Genomic DNA, 24,058 nt, shown 5'->3' with positions numbered 1-24,058 from the left:
TGAAAAAAAGGGTGAGAGAATGTGTTTTCTTGCTCTTTAATGAGCCATTATGGTGCTTTCAGCAGCACTTGCAGTCAGAGTCAGAGAGTCTTGGTCTAATCCACTGTAGTCCGTCATGTTCAAACAGGCCACCAGTTGCTTTTGGAGGACATAAAAGCTTTCTGACAGCTGACCTTTGCATCCAGGTCCGGTCCACCTTCGAAAAGTGAAATGTGACCTATAGGCCGCAGTGATTTCCATTGCAGTCCCACAGAAATAATTAATTTCATCACAAGGGGACCCACAACCTCTGGATGTCATGCCTTTTTTGCCGTGTTAGCTGCCTGGCTCTGTGGCTTACAGCGTCACTCGGTTAGTGCAGCACTTTTGGTCAAATCTGAATTACTGTGGCTGCGCGGTTTCAGTACATACAGCACTTTATTTTATGACTAAACACCAAGTGACACCCTTGTTGAAAAGTGTGGAGTGGTATGCCACTCCTGGTTCAGTGGCATATGTCACATTCCCTGCTGCTCTCGGGTGGTATGTTGCTGGTATTCATTGAGCCACTTTCCAGTGGCAGGTGTTGCTTGATGCTGGTTAACCATTATTGACTGTCACTTCAGTATGCGCACCTAATGCCAAGAGACTTTTTTGCTTGGCAAACATTTTGACTTTACAGCAGGGAAAGCACTGGTGGAATGATAAATGGATCACTTCCATTCAGTGTACCAGCAAGCCATTACAACCACACAGCTTGCTAGCTTACACCTACACTTTTACTTGGGAGACATTTAGATCCAAGTAATGCAGTAAACATAAAGATATTTACAGACAATGCAGCATGTGCTTGAAAGCATGTTTTTCTAAATGTGTGATTGTAAAATTATTTTATATGATTGGCACTGCAGAAAATAGCTTTAATTAAAGCTCTCATAAGCTAGCAGGCCAACTAAGCTAACATGGCCAAAGTTAGCTTAGTTTTAGTAGTATATGTGGGATGAAAGTAGTGGTAGGTCATGGTAGTAGTAGTGGTAACCAATGTTCCCTCTAATTTTTCATGTGTCTGAGCGAACACACAAACTCCCTGAGCGGTCCCTTGGACCACTGTGAGCAACAGCAGACGTGTGCACTGTGGTCACGCCAGCATCAAATCCATCCAAGTTACCTGGTTTATTAAAATAATCCAATTACAGCATTTACATTTATGTTAGACTACTTTTAATTAACTGCTTTAGCCCACATACAATGAAAATTTAAAAAAAAAATTGTTCATGACCTGTGTGGCATGTTAACACTATTGTAAGTAAACAATAACTTGAACTCCAATTTTGAAAACACAACTTTCTTTCTTTCTTTCTTTCTTTCTTTCTTTCTTTCTTTCTTTCTTTCTTTCTTTCTTTCTTTCTTTCTTTCTTTCTTTATATATATATATATATATATATATATATATATAAATATATATATATAAAGCTCTGACTTGTATTATGAGTCTGTGGTCTGGGAGAGAGTCCTGTAACTCTGTGTCTGCAAAATACAGTATATAATGACCAATGTTGGGCAATTTAATTATATAGTTACTTCTTCAAAAAAGTATCCAAGTTATGCAAACAACAAAGTTTTTTGCAGATGTTTACCTAAAAATGCAGCCAAGGCATTTTTAAAATAAACATTTCAAACTATTTACAGAACAATCAGCTCTTCTGCATCAAATTTTCTGCCACACAAATTATTTGTGCCACTCCAAAAAATACTTTCTGTCCACTATGAGATGAAGGAGAACAACAGCCTGATACCTGCAGGCCTGACAACAGGATGTATCGCTCCTGTAACACCTGTAACATTCAGTTGTCGCCTCATTGTTCTGACACACAACAAAACTATTGACTACACTACACACTAAGTACACAAGATTTGCACTAAACATCTCAAATCTCTCACATCTCAAAACACCGCTGTCATAGCCTGTCGACGTTGATTAGCTGCGTATATACGAATGTGAATCATTGGCTGGACTATCGGATATGGTGGCATCGTTCTAATCCCATACGGCAGCAGCCAGTCAGAGACTAACACTGCAAAACAGAATTGTTAAAGTCTTCATTTTAATTTCAATTCAGATTAGATTTTTTCTTTTTTGTGCGCAACGCAGATTTTCTGTGCGCAGAGACCGTGCCTGCGTAATTGCGCACACGCGCAGCTTAGAGGGAACATTGGTGGTACCTCATTATAGACATGCCAAGTTAAAGAAATAATGTTAACCTTGTTCTATGTAATGTACCACTGGAGTATACTTACCTGCGTCAGTCTGCATACTTAATTGCTTACTGGCTAACTTACCCATGCTAGCTGAGAGGCTACACATAGGATTTTTCAACCAATGTAAACGTGCTTACATGCAGTCCTCTGAAATCCCAATAGCATGCTCCATGTGGGTGCATCAGTCCAATGCTGATTGGTTGACAAGTAGACCAAAGCAGGGAAGGGAATGTGTCAATGAAGTTTACCAGAAATGGCAAAAGTGTGAAAACAACATCAAACATCAGAAAACAGAAGTACGAAAAGAACAGACAGTGGCTGTGATGGACACTTGTGAAAAATTATCAGTATGTTACGTCTTCGGAAACATGAGAACAGTTTGGAATTAATCTAGACATGTACATTTATTTTACTTTCTCATCATGAATCACTTTGGAAAACACTATCTAATATGATTAAGCTTGTGGTTAAGGTTAGGGATAAATTTAGGGTTAGTGCTGGAATACAAAAACTTGTGTTACTGCCAGGAGCGTCATTCTATTGAATTCCATCCACAATCTGGCGCGTTTCATAGGGACGCAGAAGGATACCTTACTATGAGACGCCTCGGGATGTGACAAATTGTCGGTATGTTACACACTGGGAATGAGAACCGACTCTCACACCCTGATGCGAAACTGGAACCGATGAGTCACGTATTTGGACCTTTGCACTTTGTTTGTGCTGTTGGAGCATTTTTGGATATTTAATGATGTCGTCTGATTAATATTAAGGCTTACTGTGTAATACAGACTATCCAAAAAAATACTGCTTCAGTGTTGATAAGTGCAATTTTATTTTTTTATTTTTTTATATTATTCTAATTAGAAGGTTTATTTAAAACCTACAACCTCAATCTTGATGAATAAAGCTTGCTAGACCCCAGACCTTGTGAGATGGATGAGCGAGTGGTGCAGATTTCCAGGTTATTAATTAAGTTTCCTGGGTTTTGTTTTCTGTTTTTTACAAATAGGTCAACACTTCAAGAGGATTCAGAACTGAATCATGAAGTCCCAGGTTAAACCCTCTGATTGCAGGCCAAGAAAAGTGATGCTTCTTGGTCTGGAAGCACTCAGTCATAGCATGTTTACCAGCTTGGGCGAGGTCTTTTACTCTGCCCACCAATGGTGACAGTTCTTGAGATTAAGATGACAGGACCTTTTGAGGTGAATGTCGCACTAAATGCTTCCATTTGCCACAGAATATTTGTCTGTTTCTCCATCTCCCTCCTTCTCTCATCCATTGCCCTTGCCTCTCCTGAGCACCGGCCTGTTCGCATGGTAATGTTACCATTTACATAAATGAATTCTACATTTTTCCATTTTATATGTGCATATATGGCACTGAAATAAGGACTTAATGGACAAAAGACAAGAATGCGTGAAATAAATAAATGAAGCTCAGCATCCTCAACGCAGATGTTCCCCTGTATAAATTTAAATATTGTACTCAAAATACAGTTTTTAAGAACATGTTTTTTCTGCACTGCAAATCAATATTTCATTAAAAAAATATATCATCACGATAGCTTAAAATGGTGACTTCACAAGAATAAGAATCAAAGAACAAGAACGAAATGGAGCAAAAATGACAATGACCATACATGCATAATTTATATCCACTTTAAGCAAAGGCCAATGTAACATACGTGCCAAGTAATTCGGCTGGTCAAAGCAACCTGCAGAAAGCAAATTACTTTTTTTTAAACCTGCACATTGTTCAGTAATGATTAAAGGCAGTAGGAATGAGAAAGGCTTTAGGGCCCTGGTTTTATTTTAACCTTTTATTACTTCTGCTATACAACAGAAGAGTAGTTGTCCCAAGACATTTTAGGACCACTCAAAAACATTCAAAGGGAACATCAGAGTCCATTACAATGTCTTATGTCAACAGTTGGGAATTGACACAATGCCTTGCTCTCTACTTAACCCGTCCTCTGCCCAGCGAACCACTAAGGTTTATGGTAGTGTCTATTGACAAAAGTTTGTGCCTTCTTGCTTAGGATGTTTTATCTTCACACAACTGCAGGTCCATTACATAAAGACAGAAAGGTATTTTGATGAGTCAGGTTAGGCACATTTATGGGCTAGACTTGTGGTTCACATTGACCCTAAAGTCTAATCTTAGGTGATAAACGTGGCACAACAATATATGATGAAGCTATGTTCAGTCCAACTTCAATATTGTTAATACTGTTGAAATATTAATGTAACCGTAAATAAAGCTAACATGGATTCTCGAAACAAAACGAAACGGTAATCATTGTTTTCTGCAAGTTGCTTAAGTTTTTTTCTACCAGTCAGCTAAATTAAATAAAGCTAATTAAGCAGCGCAATTATTTGGTTTATCACCAATATTTGAGCAACTACTGCATTCCTCACACATGGGTCCTCTGTCGGAATACAGGAAACATTTTTATTAATCTCGAAAATCCCCCCCGACGCCCCGGACAGAACGTGAAAAGTGGACATGTCCGGGGAAAAGAGGACGGTTGGTCACCCTGATTAAAATAATGTTTCCCATGATATGTCGTGGCTTAAAGTCTTAGAAAAGCTACAGTATCTCCACAGTAAAACTGAATCTCATTGTAGAAAAGAGAGCACAAAATGTTTTTTATTTTTTTCTATTCTTAGTAGATTTCCAGGAACTTAGTCAGGCATCCCCTCCTTTTGTCCACACTGTTAAGGAAATGTTTGTCTTCTAATTTTTTTCTGGATTTGTAGTCAGCCATACTGACTTCTGTGTTTTATGTTCCTTTCATGATATGGCGGGTGACAGGATCTGTACAACATGGACGTAATAGTTACAGATTCTGGCTATCAGGGAAAACTGATCAAAACATACTTTACAAGCTAACACAGTATGCACATTTAATAAGTATGCACAGAGGGTGCCCAGAGGCAAAGGCATAGCTGAAAAGACACTGCTTAAAAAAGGCTTCAGTGGCTTAGTAAAAAATAGAGAAGGCTTTACTGCAGCAAAATGTTGTCTCTGAAGGCAGCGATCTCTGAGCACAACGACTTGAAAGGACAGAAAGGAAAGAGAACAAGCTCGCCCATTAAAATAAGCTTTAAAAAAATTACTGGTATTGTCACTTAGTGTGATTTTTTTGTGGCGCGGAGGTGGGGGTAATTAATTAGAGCGAAAAGGACTGATCAAACTGAAACAAAGCACCAAACCTCTCTAGCCCAATTAGAGCGGGTCAATCTGACCACAAATTGCTCATTAGTGATCTTAGAGGAAGATCAAAGGGCAGCGAGAATAAGGGAGGAACACTCTGTATCAGTAAGTCCAAGGAATGGAATGACCTGGCTCCAAGCCCAATGAGAGCCACTTATCCCACATCACTCAAAGGGGTGAAGTGCATTGCCCTGCCAAACACTGATCTACTAGGTTTACAGACAGTTTTTACAGTTGACATCTAGCAACATTGTTCATCCTCTGATTTTTTTTTCTTTTGGTAATACAGGATAAAGATACTAACTGTTGATTTGTAAGGAGTTTGCTGGAATGCAAAGAAAGGGTGTGGAAGAGTTACAGGCAAAGCAAGACATTGTTGAGTCATCTGACTGCAGTGCTCACTGAGCGGACTGCAAGATCCACGGGAGTCCTCCCTCAGGGATCCACCGCTGGTCAATACATCGGCGATGTGTCATGATAGATTTTTGTTTTGGGCTTAATATCAAGCTGGCATTTTAGCCATGAGTCACTGATCCAGAAGAAGGTACTAGATAATCTGTGTCTCAATACTCCTGCTTTTGGTTGTTGATTAGCTTGTTACAGAAAAGTTCTCTGGTTCTTGAAGCAGTGCTTTGACATATTGGGAAACAATGGGAGGATACTGGGAAAATTTTTAAGCTTCAGTTTCAGCTTGTAGCCTTGCATAAAGTGTGGAAACAGTAAAGAAACAGCTGGTCTGGCTCAGAGAAAAGGTAACTGCTGATCTCTAAAGACAAATAGTTATTATGCAAAGGCTCGTGTTCTTGATCTGTTTAACAAAAAAAAGAGTGTAAAAATTACACTTTATGTTATAAGAGTTACATATTGGGCTATTACGTGCTAATGATCTGGCAGCAGTGCAGCAACAAATTTCTTACTTTCACTTTTTGTTTGGAATAATAAAATAAGAATGAAACAATTACGGGCTGTACTGAAAGGCGTAGTCAAGCGCTTTCAAGTGGTCGGTAAGACTGGGGAAGTGCTACAAAAATGCCTTTCCATTTTCACTTCCACAAGAGCCACCAGCTGTTTTCACACATGCATCCCTGGCCTCAGCTTTCCCAGACATTTCCCAGTGGAGATGCATGTATAGGAAGGCACAAATGACACACATTGTGTTGCCAGGTCCCTAGTACAAAATCTGTGTGAAGTCTGATTCCTGAAGCCCTCTCAGACAGCTAAACCAAACTCGAGTGCTTTCAGTAGTCTCCTGTTGTGTTTTACATGTGAGCCGAGAAGTCTTCGGACATTGTTGAGACCTGATTCTGAGGAAATTCCCCAGCAGGGCTCTTTTAAAAGAACTTCAGGGAAGGTGGTGAAATATCAAACCAATATAATAAGGTAAGAACTGAGTTATTAGTAGGTGCCTGTTTTGTTTTTTTTTCAGGTTCAAACAGAGCTGGGTTAGATGATGTTTATGCTGATCCAACTTTACCGGCTCCCAATTGTAGCTTTCAAGTATTACTCCTAACCTTCTTCCCCCGACTCTTTAACAAGATTTATGCACGCTATTTCTGTTTTTATCAACTCTCAAAGAAACAAAGCTTCTCTGAGCAGCCTGCCTGACATTGTTGCTTTTTGCTAACCCAGCAGCCCCTTAGATAACACAGAGATATCTTCATGTTGGGCTGGACCATGTCAAAGCTTGCTGACATGTTACCCAGGACACCGTGACCAGTCTGTCTCCTGCCGGCTCCTCTTTCACCCCCCCTCCCCCCCCACACACACACACACATCCTCAGCGTGTCTGTCTGTCTTTATATATGCATGTGTGTGTGTGTGTGTGTGTGCTTTTATGGTGGTGGGCACCCTCCCTCTCCGAGCATCAGACCACACAGCTCAGCCCTGAGACCTGTCAAACACAGCTGGGACATCTCCCCCACCCCGCTCTCTCCGTCACCCCGCCTCAACTCCTATCCCATCCTCTCCTCCGCCTTCCTACCTCTCCTCCCCCTCCTTGCTCCCCAGACTCGGGCTGGAAGCTTTGATACAGGGGTGTCGAGAAGCAAAGGGGAACATTTCCATTTTTATCTGCTTCGAAGGCTCCGAGACCCTCCTCCCTCTCCCATCAGCCGCTTCTCATCAGCATAAAAAGACTCTGCCGTGTCCCTTCTTCGGCGCGCGCGCTTCAGACGCGGCGTAATTGATACAGACGTGATCGGGGAGGGGAAAGAGCAGAAATCTGTACGACCCATCCACGACGACTGCTTTTTCCTTCTTTTGTTGCCTTTGAGGTGCAAGTTCAGCAAAAAAAAGACAGACTCTCTCTCTTTTCTGCGCAGGCTGTCATAAAAAAGCGAGCTCCTGTCCTGTGCAATAAGTGTCACGCAACATATAGTCAAAGTCCCCACGACGGAGCTGCTGTCAGCTCCTGAACTTTTCACGGCGGAATACAAAGTGAGGCAGTTGCTCAAAATAAATGTTTTGAAACGGTAAAAACAATTCGAGGCTGCCTTGTCACCTGATCGCCGCTTTTAAGGCTGTTCTGCAGCCCTCACCGTAGACAACAGCAGGCAACACCAGTGACATTTTTAATATTTTAACTTTTAGTATTTCTCCATTATTCCCACACCTCCAGGGTTTAGCTGTTTTGTTGTTGTTGTTTTTTACCCCTGCACCCTGAGGTTATAAGTGAGCTCACCGTGAAGTGACGCAACTAATCACGCTCCAATCTTGAGCACTTTACAGGTGTTATCTCCAGTTCCTCTTTTGTTTTCAACCTGCTCACTGTAAATCCACACGGAGACGGGCTCTAACTCTGAGAAGAACCGTTCGGGTGAAACGGCAGAAGCCCTCCGAGGCCTTGAACTGATGAACTGAGAGCCACGTGAAATTTATTAAGCAGTCAGGTTGATAATTGTCTGTAACTCCTGCTTTGCAGACAATGAATTTTGCTGACTTCTGCGTTTCAAGAGGGGAGAAATACTCCTGAGTGGGCATGCCTTTATGCTCACCATGTTTGCAGTGCAACTTGGTTAATAAGTCAACAGGTTATAGACATACAGTAAAATCAGTGACTTTGAAACTATGGTGCATAAAACTATATGGCAACATGAAGACGTATTTGAAAAATATACTACGAGTAATAGCTGCTTACTGATCAGGGTTTAACGGTTATACAAGGCTGCTCATGTGTCGAGTACCAATATATAAAGACTCAGTATAAAAGACTGTCTCACAATCTCACACGCCTCGTGTATACTTTCAGTGGCACAGCAGTGTGCTGATTTGTGCTGTTTCCCCACTGCAATAAAGTTTTGGCTTTGAGCCTTGGTGATTCATTTTTATATGAGTTTTCATCTTGCAGTCCTAAAAGCACCTGTAGGTGCGAATGTGAGTGAGACTTAAAAGTGTTGGTCACCGTGAGTGACTAGAACATCTCACATGTATAGATGTGTGTGGGGGGGAGAAAAACAATAAACATGCATGTAGTAGTACTGCTGAGTGCTGAATCATTTCAGCTGAATTTAATCCCCAACAGCAACCTTGAAGTCAAATTTTAAAGTCATAAAATGCAGTTCCTCAAATGTCCACTTGAGGCTGATTTCAAACGTGAGTCAGTCCCTGTAGACTTCTAGTCAAATGGCCCAGGTTTACTACAAAACTAAACACATAGTTTAAAAAACATATTTTCCCTACATAACAACTGTACAGATACTGAATTTTTAAATACATTTGATCAGTTTACATCGTTTTAAAGTTAAGTGTGTGGTTGACTAGGCTGCTAGGTGTCAGCCAGGCTCCATGAACTCCTTTTGACCTTTTGTCCATGTTTGTAGTGTTTAGAGCCTTTGGAGCATTTTTTATACATTTATCCAGTGATAGTGTGGATTATCTTAATTGTACAGCCTTTTGTATGTTATTTTTGGACTAATTACCAAGTACCTGTGTCCATGTGATTAATCCCTTACAACCTGTGGCTGCACCCATAAACATGAATGTAGCTTCTGTCTCTGACAAATGAAGCCAGTGCAGAAAGTTAAATCTGCTTTCTATTGAAAGAAGCCAGGTGGTGATAGTTGTAGTTGCAAAAAGACTTCCTGTCATACACACGTTTATCAGAAAACAGCTTTCTGCTCTGACCTCTGAGTTTATAGGCTAAGTCACCCGTTTCACTTCATATTGAATAATAAATTAAGACTATTTTGTAAACCTTGTTCATGTTTTGCAGTGGAGGATTATGCTTCATAACAAAAGCCGACGAACCAAAGTGTGATGTCACAGTGTTTGATGCCATCTTTTATATACAGTCTGTGATTTCTCCAGATACTTTGACTGTGTTTTTAACTGTGTCCATACTTTGTTTATGAATGTTCTCAAGAGGTCTAATAAAGGTCTGGACATTACCAAACGAAAGACTTTTGAAAAAAATATTCTTTATACACAATGTGAGGAAAATCAGTTTTTCAATTTAGATTCATTTGAAGGGAATAGTTCTACTTTTTCCTGGCTTTATGCTTAATTGGTTTCATATAAAATATCACAACTTAAACATACAGCAGATGTGTCAAACATAAAGCCCAGGGGCCAGAACAGATCCACCAAAGACTCCAATCTGGTTCAAGTTCCTATGTTTTTTCACAGTAAAAACAAACAAACAAACAAACAAACAAACAAACAAACAAACAAACAAATAAATACAAACATAACCACATTTCTTACGTAGCTAACAGAACCTTTTGTGTAATTTTTATTTTTTCACATATTTCTTTTTCTTTTATTAAAACAAAAGTGGGGTTAAATGTGTGGTTAAACTTCTATAGGCTGACAGGAAGAGGAGTTTTAGATCAAAGTTAGCTGTACGTGGTCCACAATGTAAAATGAGTTTGACACCTCTGACATTGAGTAAATATATAAGAAACACACACTATAAGAACATGCACGTGTAATAAAGGCCCAGAGCAGCTGATGAAAAACAAAACAAAGGATAAAACCAGGACATATAAGAATATGTGCTGTGGTGACAGATATAACATTCATGTGGTCCAAAAGGTGATTGGTACAGATTTTCCACTGAAGCTCCTGCAGCACTTGATAAATCTTGATAAAGCCGAGCAGAGGGTGCATCCCACCCAACCAACACCAAACCCCTCCCTCCCCTCCCCTCCGCTCTCCGCCTCCCTTTCTTCCTCCCCTCCCCTGCCGCACGCAGGAGATGGGTAGAGAAGTTTGCTCGCGGCGCGGTCCGGTGAACATTACTGTATTTCATTTGGGGAACAGCAACAGCAAGAGGCTCTGGAAAAATAATACTAATTAAAAAAAGACGAAAAGTAAGGCTTTCTAGAGAATGCCGAGGAATATCCAACTCAACAGCAACATCAGCCGCAGCGAATTATTGTAATTATATATATGTACATATATATATATATAAATTAATGAGGTTTATCCGTCATCATTGATGTGGCCAAATTAGTGGGAAGTTCGGGTCAGTAGGGGGACAGCGGGCTCGCGCGCGGACTGTTGGAGGGTGCTTTGAATTTGTGGGTCCTGGAGAAGAAGCGCAGCGCGAAGCAGATTCAGAGAGAGCGAGAGAAGAGGAGGAGGGGGAAACAAGGAAAGAAAAGAAGAGCCGTCCGAGTGAAAGTGAGAAAGAGTCCCGCTCAGAATGAATAACAACAAACCCGAGAAAGAAAACGAGCCGAGTGAATTCACCAACCACGAGGAGGAGGTACGTATGCGAGCCCGAGGTGCTCGAGCGTCTGTCTGTGATACTGTGGGTGGCTCCTTGACCCGTAATGACATCCTTAATAAAAACCGAGTCATGCTAACAGCGACTGCTTCTTTTCCTCCACTCCTGTATTCATTAAGGTGTAGCTCGTATGCTGGTTTGTTTGTTTTCTGTGCCGTAATCTGGTTTTACCTCATAAAAGTTTCCAGTGTTGCTGTTTACATTATTAGACCGACTGTATGGTTCGCTCATAACAGCATCTATCACCGGTTTCCTGCAGGTAATGCGCTGTTATTGCACTGAATTCTTCACCTGTCTTCACTTTTACGTCTCTCCTCTACTTTTCTTTAAATTGTATTGTAGCCTTGTTGAAGTTAGCCGTCATTTTTTTTTTTAATTTAAAAAAAGCAGCAAGAACAGGGAAGGGCACGAAGCACTGATGAATCACTAACTAGCAAGTCTCGAATAACTTTGAAGTCAGGATTGTGTTTTTCCTGGCTGTGCTACGGCATTGCTAGCTGTGTCTTACTGTACAATAAAGCCAGACTTCACACAGCACTGGAAAGCAGTAGTAAAGGGAATTCAGAGCCAGGGCGAATTAGTTTTCACTGAAGCTGAGGGAGCAATTGAAGTTGAAACAACTGCCGCTGCAACATGTAGGTAATAGCAGGCTGTAACAGAGAGCCCACTGCATTACAGTGGAGCAAGAATAGCCTCTTCTAATTACATCTAAACACAAACAGAATGGCTTTGTTTACCCCCCCCAAAAAAAAGAAAGAAAGAAAAACATTTGGTGGAAATCCATTTAACGTGTTCTCAAAGTATGTTTTCCTCTCTATCTCTATAATAGCCTCATTTCTTCCCTTTCTCCTCTGTAAACATTGCACAATCCGGCCCAACAATATCTCCTCTTTGGTAAATAAGCCTGTAACGGCTCTCCTTGCATGAGGCGATTTTCTTTGGCTCAGATGAATCTCTCTTCAAATGACAGACTTGTTATTTCAGAGCTCTGCACATCCGCAGTCGAGTGATGTAAGGAAGGTGTATCAGATTATATCAGATATTTCTCTTGGAGCAATTTGATTAGGTCTCAGTGTAGCGTTAGACACTTTGTAACTGAATAGTGAGATGTAGCCAGCCTGCTGTAATACCATATTTGGTCCACTGTTGAGGTTGCTATGGATGCGGGGGAACTGCTGTAGCACCACACAGATGAGGTAAAGACCAAAGAGCTGATTTCTTGAGGTTAGGGAGTTTGAGTTTAAAGCTTGTGTCACCTTCTCCTTTTACTAACAACACGTCAGTCAAGTAGGGCTCTGTAACCAGTACACGGCCCTGAGGGTATTCTTGTTATTGAATCTAATAAAAAAACAACTACTCCGTGTAAAATGAACATATTCAACAAAAGAAAGATGACTACTCAGCACCAAAAGATGTCTGTGTATGACCATCTAACTGTACAAACTGCAAATATGTCCAATTAAAAGTCTCATAAGTGGCAAATACTCACATTTCAGAAGCTGACGCCAGAGAAATACTTGAGTTTTTTGTCTAAAGCACCTTCTTAAGCACCTGCCTGTTTTGAATTAAGTTGAGCACAACACAGCTATAATTAAACCAAAATAGGGCAAAACACAAGAAAAGCACTTGATCTGTTACTATCGACACAAGCTTTTTGTAGCTGAAATGTTTAGTTGCTCATTCTCATGAGCGACTGATCATATTAAAGCACGAAAGCTTTCAAAATGTGAGGATTTGCTTCTTTTCTTTTTGCTTTCGTGACACTCGGTTACAGTCACGCCGCTTACGGATCATTTTTGTAAGACCAAACAGTTAAATGAGGACGTCAGATTATTCAAAGATCTCAACTGCAGGATAGGTCTACGAGGAAATAAGCTGTGTTAGCTGCAGCTGTAGTTCGCCAAAGACACAAGGCTTCAAACTTCTACCCAGCTATTAAAAATTCTGTGATGTCCATAAGCTCAGAGATGAGGTGCAGGTTGTGTAAAAGGCAGGCAGACAGAGACCTTAAAAGGAGACTAATAGCCAGAGAGATCTAATGGTTTTGGAAATGTTTGGAAGCCATCCAGACCGGCAGGGACTTACATTTACTTGGGTGAATTAACGTTAAGGTCAGACAGCACCACTTTATCTTTTGTGGAACGGTGTGTGTTGCATGCAGAGGAGCAGGGAGTTTGTCACAAGCGCAGATACATATTCAAGCTTTTTGCAGGCCCGTGCGGATGTACTCAGACTAATTCACGCTTTGACTTAGTTTCACTTGTCTTGGGGGGGTTTGCATGAAAGTCTGGTCTGCACAAATGTCCCTTCACTTGATGCAGAAAGCATAAAAATGCCAGCAACAGCACCACAGAGGTAACCATAAACTATAACCTCAAGAGAGCCAAAGTTTAACAGCCTTGCTGGTATGACTCTCACATGCTGAGCAGCAGCAGCTCTCCGCCCCTCCTCTTGGGCAGTGTAGTATGTGACTCAATGGATCACTGATTCGCACCGGTAAAGCACCGCAGCGAGCTCGGCTCCTCGTGCCCGCTTCATTGCTCAACCCCGCATGCCGTCGTCTGTGTACACGAAAGCTCGACGATGCTTAATGTTTATCTTCTGCGGACCGCCGCTCACCAAACATGGTCTTGTTGCAGGCAAGGTATGCAGGTTTCGGGGGCCTGGCAGCATCTAATCTCATGAGCCGCTCTGATAAGCGACATTATCAGGTGTTCTGGATGCTTTCGCGTACTGTGGCACTTCACTTCGCCGATGCTGCCGAGGTGACACGCCGTCGCCTTATTGGTGAATGTCAAAAGATAAGAGTTTGAACGAGGTCCGGTTTCCAGACCTTGTATGGACAAGACACCTGGAGTGGGTTTTCCAAAGCTTGACTCGAAGATGCTTTTAATAGATCGGCCTAGCGTGTTTTTTCTGTAGTCTTGACCGCGGCGGCGGCAGCGATGTGGAGTGTACTCAGAAAACCCCGAGTTCAAGTGATTAATTCCAGATGTGTTATCAGGAAGGAGACGGTCCATGACAACGGGGGCACACTGAAGAAACAACCCAGTTCACCTCAAATTAATCCCATCAGTTTATAAACGATTAGCTGATTTATTGATCAGTCGGATACCTGATTGCTGGGAAAATAAATAGAAGTTGGAATCCAGTGACTGTGAAATTTTCTGGAGACGTTACTAAATCTTTATTAATTGCTGTTTTTGAGCATTTAGGCAATGCAAAAAATCTTTATACTGACAAATGGCATGTTATTTACTGAAGTGAGGCAGTTATTTGTGTGCAACCCTATTTGAAAACCACATGTAAGCACAATGAGCACATTTTAGTGATTTGCAACACTGATTATCTGTTAGTAATTAAGGCTATTAACTGAATAAAGTCTTCTGGTCTTCTGTTACTGAGAAAGGACCATGTTTGGACTTATAGACAGTTTATGAGACAAAATCCTCTCTTTGTTACACGTAACCTTTGGCTCTGGGGTCTGATGGGGATCTTTCGCCTGGATTTTCTAGCACTTGGTAGGCAGTTCACTACAGAGAGAAAAGGTGTATGTATGACTACATGGAATGCTTTGTAGCTGACCGATTCACCCAATGAAGATTGACCTTTCACCTCTTTGATGTCAGTTGCCCTCCAGCTAAAGTGTATTTACTTAAGTTGAATCTCCCCACACCAAACTTGGAGGTCCACCAGCCAACCTCTTGCCTTTTGACAAATGACTGAGCACAGAACATCCCTCTTTTTATTTGTTCCTCCACAAGGTGAAACAGTCTCTTACTCGAAATCGTAGTTTACATGAAAGCGGAGCTGTCTCTCCCCCGGATGTAACACTCCAAAGGCAGCAGAAGTATGAAACTTGTCAGACATCTGTTGATTCTTGTTCCCAGCTGATCATAAACATTTAAGTGGATCTTTACAAGTGCCCGAAGAGAAACCGAATATCACTCAAGCAGAGTTCAGCAAATGTGGCGTATCTCCCTGGGGTGTAATTGGATTGTGCTTGGCCTGCTTTGGGTATCTAGCAGGTCCTCTTCAAATAGCAGGTCATGTGGCCACCGTGACCTTTTCCATGAAGAGATGTAGGTGGGGAGCTACGCTGCTGGAGAAGCACGGTGAAGCGGATGAAGGCCGGTGCCAGTCTGTAAGCGCGGTGGCGTGGGCATGTGTGTGGTCTGTACATGTGCATGTATCTATGAAAAGGGCACAAGGATATATTAACTCTCTATGACAAGAAGCATGACCAGAGGGGAGTATAGAGGGTAAAGTGGCCATGATAGGGAAAAAACATCCAAAGGATTGTCTGTGAAGTAGCCTATGTCAGACAGATATATAGACATATACACGATAAAAAATCCCTATACAGGCTCAGGCAAGCAGTAAAACCCTGCTCTATCTACCCGTCTGATAGTTTGGCGTTTATTTATAAAAGCGCCAAGGGAATTGTCATCTTATCTTAGCCGTTTGTCAGCTGCGCGACAAGAGGTATTTGAAAAGACAACAACAAGGCTCAGCGTCAGGAGCAGCCGGCTGGCAAAAGAGCCTGAAAAACAGATGTGAGGGGAAAAGACAAAAGTCAGAGATAATAACTGTATCCAGGTGGATAATTATACATACCTCTATATGTATATTACTCCTCTTTAAAAACCTTACCTGTCACTTGCTTTGAAAGAAATCACATGCTGCACAGCGGAAGGAAGCGTGCGCTTTTTTCCTAGACAGCGCCAGCCATTTTGTTCTGCTTGGTAATACTGTGTTTATGCACTTCATCTGTCACCTCTGATTAATATTGCTTACTCATGAGCTATAATTATCTGCCTTATTGTATACAGTATCCCATCTTTGTCTCTTTGCACCTGCCTTCGCTCTCCTTTTATGCTCTCCACATTGTCTCAGCTCAGGTGTTCGATAAATTAAAGGGAAACAAAAGTAATTAGGGCCGTACGATGAGGCCGTCCAGTGCTTTTTCTGCAGTAGGTCGCATTTTGCTGGAATGGTTTTGATCCAGTTTAAAAGGAAGGGTCGTTCCCAATCGATGCAAATTTGTTCTGAGTGATCACCTTTATGCTGGGATGAAACCTTTCTATCCTGAAGGCAGTGGTCTGTTTCCTTCACAGGCCGCGAGGGGTTGCCGATGATGAAAATTAAGTCAAGAATGGCATTTGATACCCTCACTAGAGTTCCAGAGACTGGTACAACCAATGCCAAGGCTGGCAGCACATGGTGGCCCAGCGCATTACATTTTTTCTTTATTTTGTGCCCAGCCACCAGCCCCCCCACCTCCTCTCCTGCTCCCTCTCTACAGTTTTATCTCCCTTCCCCTCTGTTTCCTTCCCTCCGTCCTTTTCTATGTCCCACCCTTTTTCTTCCCTTGCTACCTCCTTATCATACTCTTTTCATTTCCTCCCACATTCCCTCCCTCCACCCCAGTAACTGTTTATAATTTCTCTCTTCTTCTGCACTTTCATAGCTCTCCGTTCTTTTTACCCCCCCTCCCGTGCACCCAATTTAGTCCCACCAGACAAACTCCTTATCCCTTCTCAGGGCCATGGACTCTTGACGCAGAGATCTCTGAACATAGGGACCATTTATGGACATGGAAGAGCCTTAAAGACACAATCTAGCCAGGGAGAAACGTGCCAGTCTGACTATGCAGCTGCGTGCCAGCCGCCCTTTGGCTGACCAGCAAGAATTAGCAATCCAAGGTCAGACCTGAAAAAACTAGAGAAAATGTTACCCATAGCAAACTAGCTTTTTCTCTTGTCACAGTAAAGCTGCTGACTGTAGGACTTCAGAATTTACTGTAATATAATATAATATAATATAATATAATGTAATATAATACATAATGACTTATCTAATAATTAATAATGGTATTTTTCTAGTTCTAGATTCTAAAATGTATTATTTGTTTTGTTGTGTATGCTAGCAAACTAATTATGTTTGGGATTTTGTGTGTTTTTACTAGATATCCCCAAGATATCAGCTAAATATCTGCATTGGCTGATAACACCGTGGCCCTGTTGGTTTGACCATCTTGGAAAATAAGATGCCATGTACAACAGCCTGACTGATTATTGGCAGGCCAATATTATTGGCCAATAGTAGTTATTTGCCAGTAATATTAGCACTGACATTTATAATAGTGATGAAAAAAGAAAAAGTAGAAACACAGTTCAACCATGTTATGAGTGCTGATGTTGCATAGTTTGTCCTTTACAGGGCGCTCTGCAACTGCCCTACTTGTGAGTAATTAGTAAATACTCATAAATAACTACACATAATATGGAAATCTGTTTGTTTAATGTACCTGAAAGAAAAAAAATCATCTATTATATTATAATTTTAAATCACTGGTATCAGTCTTAGAAAGCCTATATGAGTCTTTAACATTCTCTGTTGGTTGGTTAAAACCATTTACCGGTGTTAGTGGCCAATATCTGACACGTCCAAACCCTTTGTGTTGTCCAAATGCTTAAAAAATTGTAAAGAGTTGCTGAAAGATTTAAGAAAAGCTGCTGTGGTTTTTATTATAGGGTAATATTCTGCAATCATGCCTTCCTTTTTTGACCTTTGATTCTCAAAACAATGAATTGCACCAAAAATGCTGAAGCTGTATGGATGGACGGATGGATAAAAAGCAGTCATTATTTGCAGATGAAAATATGGGATCACTTAGTGCCATCAATGACAAACCAAAAGAAACAGCTGCAACGCATAAAGGAAACGACTTGTTAGCAGCAGGCTAGGATTTCTTCATGGTGACGCCGAGGATGACTGAGTATCCTCCTGTTGTTTTTTGTTCCTCCGCTTGCGCAAGACGCTTTAACCCTCTGCCCACCCAACCAACCACAACACTAAACAGTCTAAGGTATCCTTGTTGGGTAGGCGACAACAAAGGAAGTTCGGGAAAGGCTGATGCGGAGATTAGTTCACGTTAATGAGCACTTAGGAATTTAAAGTCCATTCAGCGAGTGTCATCAGATAACAAAGGGAAAGACGAGAATGGCGTTTGTATGAAAGACTTTTGATGAACTCTTTGAATGGGTCGTTTGTTGGGTTGATGAGAAATAAAAGACATCTGTGCATGATCAAGAGAAGAGGTTATTTTCTAAGTTAGATTAAAAGCTAGTGGAAGTGTTATGGTGGGAGGAAGAAAAGAGCAAAAGAAGGAAAAACTGAAGCGGGCGCCTGCTCGCTTTTCCTAGGCCGTTTGTTTTAAATGTCTTTTAAAGGTTAACCTGTTGGAACATTTACAGACCCTTACTGAGCAGGAACTGCTCGTCCAAAGCACTTGTGGGAGTAAGAGAGAGAGACAGAGGAAAAACAAAGCCGTTAGGAGTGTGCTCAGTCTCACAGTTGACCCCAGACGTGCACAGTAACCCCGGGCTAATCTGCGACCTCCGACCCCAAATGTGAAACTTGACCCGTTGAACCCTGGCGATTAAGAGGCAAAACCGAGTCATCCATTAATGGTTGTTTGACACCTCCCGGGCCTGCGGTCGCTCACTCCTCACATTCCCTGATAGAAGATGAAGAGGAAAAACTTGTGAGGATGATGGAGAGTGATGTCAAGCCGGAGCAGTGACAGTTCAGGGGGTGTGGGAGTCTGTCAGTCGGGCTGGGTTTTAATCACGCCGTGCTCATCTGATGCAAGAAAACTCAACCTGCCCTGTGCTCACGTGGGCTTACGGGTTCACTTTGATTTTTTTTTAGCTCGGTCACAGAGAACAAGGACTCGGGTGGATTTGAAAGCAAGCCGCGTGGTGGACGGGCAATGAAACATTTCCTCTGAGCTTTTTTTTTCTCTTCTTCTCCTTCTTCTTTTATTATTTCATGTGCAGGTACTCGCCTCACTGTTGCATGCACACTTGCTACGTTATGCTATTGTACCCTCTCCTCAAGGTTAGAGCCGTGTCCTGCCACTTCTGGCTCGAAGGACCTCCGTTTATTAACTTGGCTGTCGAGCGCGCACGCGCACACGCGCAGGGAGGGAGAACGAAACACATAGTAATCTTCTCACATTGCACCAAGGTCGCGTCCCTCATTTCAGCCAGAACGAGCGGTCAAAAAAGCACTCAATTAAAGTCAGGGCAAATATGTGAGAGAGCCACATAGTGCAGCCGGATATAATGAGGCATTTCAGGCAATTGCTGTAACAAATTTAACAGTCTACAACGTAAGCTGAATAGAAATGACACATTAATACGTTACGGGGTTGTCCACTTAGACAAATCGGGCCTCTTCGTAACGGCTGCTGAATTGCAGCGTCTTCACTGGAGAAAATTCGACGTTCATTTGTACACATTTCGACTGGTGTTGCCTTCAGTCATGGTTATGGCTGTGAAACAGCTGTGGTGTCAGATGTGGCTTTGGTGATTAAATCTGCATAAAATTGTGGCTGTTTGGTGGAAGTACGTCTGAGGCCTTTTGTTGGTTCAGTCATACGAAAACATTCTTCTTATTATTACTATTGATTCAAAAAACTTGTGTGCAAAGGTTTGATTATTTTTATGATTTCCTAATATTTGAAAACTCCATAAATCATCAAAAAGAACCTAGTTCATGTCTTAAAGTGTGTATTTCCATTGTTTTCCAACAGCAGTTTAACTATTAACTACTTAGTAGAGTAAAACTGTGTGTGAGATTAGACTAACAGTAGAAAAAATGCAAATGCTCCCCGAGTTTGTTACAGAGTTCTGCGTGGATCGCCACCAGAAAATAAAAAAATATGAAGTCCAGTGCAAGATCTGCCAAATGCAAGCTAGGATGCCACAAGTCTCCAATAAATTGTTATTTCAGATGCCCATCTTTATTTTATGGAATATAAGCAAAGTGAAAATTCTTTGAGAGTAGCAAAATATAAAGTATTTATTTGGGGCTTAACCCAATGCATGGCACTGTTAACAGAAATAATAAATCTGAATAACCTGACTCGACCATCCAGATCTCCCAGTTTCATATACAAAGACACAGATACAGTATATCTTTGTTGTTTCAATAAGGGACATGCACATGTTGACGTATGATCTAGGAAATCGTGATTTCATTGTGTTACTGTTTTCTGACATCTCACAGAGATCCAGCTAGCCTTGATACTTGTCATAGATTGATGCTGAAATACTAGTGCCAGCTGAAAGACTTTCAAATCATAGTGAAATAATGATTGAACCCACAACAACAACAAAACAGATTTCCTCTTCAACACAGCACTTGAGTCTTATTATGAGCACAGGCTCCTCCCTCCATCCATAGGATGCAACAACGGCAATGATAGCATATCAATAGGGTGATGACCTCACCCGGTGCTTGTTGAGTCAAAGATCTCTGATTAGAGGTGCACAGATCCCCTAGGACTTGCTGCAGAAGTGGCCTTAATAGAATCTGATGTTTTTGGCCTGGGGCTCTGCACTCTGCTGTGCACCGCTAAGGCGTTGCCAGGGAACTGCACTGGCACGCCGGCTGGGAAGTACTCAGCTGGCTTGTGGTAGGTAGGGACTGCTGTTTTTGATCGAAACCTGCCTGCGTGATAGTGTTTGAGCACGCCATAAATGGTCAGCGATTCAAAGGCTTAAACCAGGCCACTCAGCACTATGGAAATATAGGTATGTGACTCACGGGGAACCAATAAAAACAGACCCAATAAAACAGCGGCCGAAGGTTTGTCTTTGCTTTTTTTTACAAATCTGCACAATCTGCTCAACCTCCGGCTTGACCTTCGCTTTAGTTTACTGCATCATGAAAGTTTGATGTCTCACTTTACCTGGTGGGAGCATCTTTACAGCTCCCTCCCTTTATTTATTTATTTCTTTTAAGCCAACCTGATAGAGGCATAAATATAGACTGATATTATAATCAGCAGCAGATGTCTGAAGAAGAGAGCAGCTGATAGATTTACCTGTGAATCATCCTGTATCCAGCGTGTGTGCAGCCAGCTCCACGCTGGACACACACACACCGGAAAAAATTATCATATATCATAACAGCTGACGTCAGGAAGTCTCAGGAATGAGGTTCAAGACAGCCAAGAATGTCCTTTTGTTCCGAGTGTGCACAGGAGTCATTGTGTTTGTCTTACTCGTGCATCACATCCAGCTCCTAAGTGGCTATTATCAAGGCTGAAGACAGGACTTAAATCACAGATAAGATCTTAGGAAGCTTGGCAAGGAAGGGTTAGACGACTAAGATTTTCTTAACGTGTGCAATTCTGACGTTCACTCTTGGCTTTTTTCCACCTAGAGTAAAATTACAACTCCTAAAAAGAGCGTCGTATAAATCTGTCGTCTTAACCGCGTCGGTGCGAAAGCCCGACGTCGTTCACTTGGGATGAATTTGGCATCTATTTTTGCGGTCGTGTGCAGAGTAATGCTCACTGTAACGGCAAAGCTGACAGAGAAAACAAACACCGTCCCTGATAGAGATTTCAAATCTGAAAGCTTTGGTGTCTTTCTTTTGACTTATCTGTCTTCATCTCAAAGAGTTTTTCTTATTCTTTTTAGATTTTTAGAGCTTGAGCACCATTTCTATTTTTACAGCACTTTTTTTTTTTTACTACGGCATTATTAGTTTTATCAGCCTCAACAGCTGTCAGAGACTGACCTTGCTTGTGTCTGATTGATACCATCCTTTTCTGACTCTTTGTTCCCATGTAACTCCATATAAGGAGACCTTCAATTGAGTTTACTTAAACAGAACTGCCAGAGACAGAGCGCAGTGACGGCCCTGCAGGGTTCAGCTCAGCTCAGATAAGATAAGAGCAAAGGTGAGAAAGTCGCTGAGGTGAGATTTTTCTCTTTTTTTTCTTCTTCCGGATGGATGGGTGGTTTGGCACTCGCCAGCTCTCGCTCTCCTAGTTGCTAAGCTCCTTTGTTTGTGTGTTGCTCTGCCTTTGGCTTCACTGTTGCGTATCAGGTTACATGTGGGAATGAGGTGCCATGTGAGTTCAGCAGTTCCTTTGTCCCCTGAGTTGTGAATCCACTATCTAATGAATCTGGGAGCTTTGAATATACTCTGTGTAATTGCATAGCTACGGTTTTATTCTAAACTGGGCCCTGTACAGAATCAGATTACAGTATCATGCTGTGGGATGTTGTGACGTTTGCAGGGGTGTGTGTTTGCATTGTTTGATTGTATTGTCTTCTGTGCGCTGAAGCATTTGTCTTCCTGAACCAAGATCTTTCATTCGGTGAAAGTTCCAGGTATGAGTCAGGATTGATTTGTTTTCTTAGATTGCATGCTGGCACACCTATATATATATATATATATATATATACATATATATATATATATATATATATATATATATATATATATATATATATATATATATATATATATATATATATATATATATTAGAAAAATAACCTATACCAATACATTCACAACAGGCCAGTATTGGCCGATGATGTCATTCAATCAATTAAACAGTTTTAAAAGTACCCATTATTCCCCGTATGAGCCAGTTAATTTTGTAACATTTTATTATAATAGGGAGTTCTTTCTCTTGTTTGCTTGTTGTTTTGTAAAGCTTGATGGAGGTTAAAAGCAAAAGTACAGCTGTTGCATTAATAGGAGACAGATGTGTAACATCTCCTGGACTGACCCTTCATTAAGGGCAGATGTGTCTACAATTACATGCAACTAACAGAACTTTCACTGTTTTGCTGCTTCCAGAGTGTAACGGGATCTGCGTTCACGGGCTGTGGTGGGGCATCCCAGCATCTGCATCCTATAGTGTTGCTCTGCGTTTCATAAATGTTGCGGCTGGGGCTAATGTGTGTTACAGGGCTACTGCTGTATTCATCTGTTTTTTAGATCTGGTAGCCAGGTTGCCGATTGCATAACTGAAGGATTTGTGCTTTTACACCCCTTCTGCGTCACTAGAAATATTATTTTGAACAATAATGTGGAACAAATGCATCTGTCACCCAACCATTCGATCAATACTGTTTCCATGTCAGGGATAATTGATATGTATAGCGAGCCTGACTAATTAACTTAAGGTAACTCCTGTTATTGTTTTGCCAAACCAGGATGGTATTAATTATTCATGAATCTTGAAAGGAAGGAAATCTCTACGAAGTATTGTTTAGTTAAATGTTCTGTCAGCGAGCAAAGGCCTGTGTGACTGAGGCCTTGGTGAGGTGCTCACCTTATCATACTAAACATTTAACTTGTGAAAGGAATGCAAGGAAATCAATATTGGACTCGTTGGTATGTTTTAGCATGCTTACAAACTGAACAAGAGTCAAGCCATGCAAAGCATTTAGAAGAAACGAGATCAATATAGCGGCTTCAGAAGTATTAATAACCTAATCTGCAGACAAACACATAGTAGGTTGTACTCTGTGTTTCTAGTCTTAATGCTAAGCTAAGCTAACTTGCTGCTTAGGTTTGCTTTACATATATTATACAGATCTGACAGCAGTACCAAACTTCTTGTGTAACTTCCAGATTTATTGCTAGTCTCTGTGCAGGTGAGTTAACCCCCACTCAAGCATGTCTGGTATCTCTTTCTTTGACGTCACCTAACTATTTTTTATCATCTAAGGTTTGACACTTAGGGGGTTTATGCACTTTGTATCCTCTAAAAAAACCCTAAAAAACACTAGAGATTCCACACTTGAAATGAAAAGCTTTAAAAAGTTTTACCTTCAGCACACCTCCAGCGATCACGCTGCGTGCATTTCCTCCTCATCATCATCGCATGTAATAACATAAGAACCCCGTCCTTCCCTGAAAGCACTTTTGTAGTTATTCTTATTTTGCACCCTGAGGGTTTTGCACCTTCTCTGACTATGGGCTGTGGACCACAACAATTACATTTCCATTTAGTCTGTTGTAGCTAACATTTACATTATAATTCCCCAGCA

At 41.4% G+C, this 24,058-nt stretch overlaps 1 protein-coding gene across 4 annotated transcripts in view; it reads left to right on the top strand.

Annotated features, from left to right (window-relative positions):
• The first annotated feature begins 10,628 nt into the window (after positions 1-10,628).
• Positions 10,629-24,058, top strand: part of LOC113018667 (RNA-binding protein with multiple splicing) — a 36,007-nt gene continuing 22,577 nt past the window's right edge. For all 4 annotated transcript variants that reach the window (XM_026161965.2, XM_026161964.2, XM_026161962.2 and 1 more), the window contains exon 1: positions 10,629-11,164. In XM_026161965.2, the coding sequence (XP_026017750.1) occupies positions 11,102-11,164 (63 nt within the window). In that variant the 5' untranslated portion in view covers positions 10,629-11,101. The remainder of the gene's footprint in view (positions 11,165-24,058) is intronic.

The sequence above is a fragment of the Astatotilapia calliptera genome, chromosome 3, assembly GCF_964374335.1.
Source record: "Astatotilapia calliptera chromosome 3, fAstCal68.1, whole genome shotgun sequence".
Classification (NCBI taxonomy): Eukaryota; Metazoa; Chordata; class Actinopteri; order Cichliformes; family Cichlidae; genus Astatotilapia; species Astatotilapia calliptera.
The sequence above is the reverse complement of the archived record's forward strand: the minus strand, read 5'-3'. Positions and strand labels throughout refer to the sequence as shown.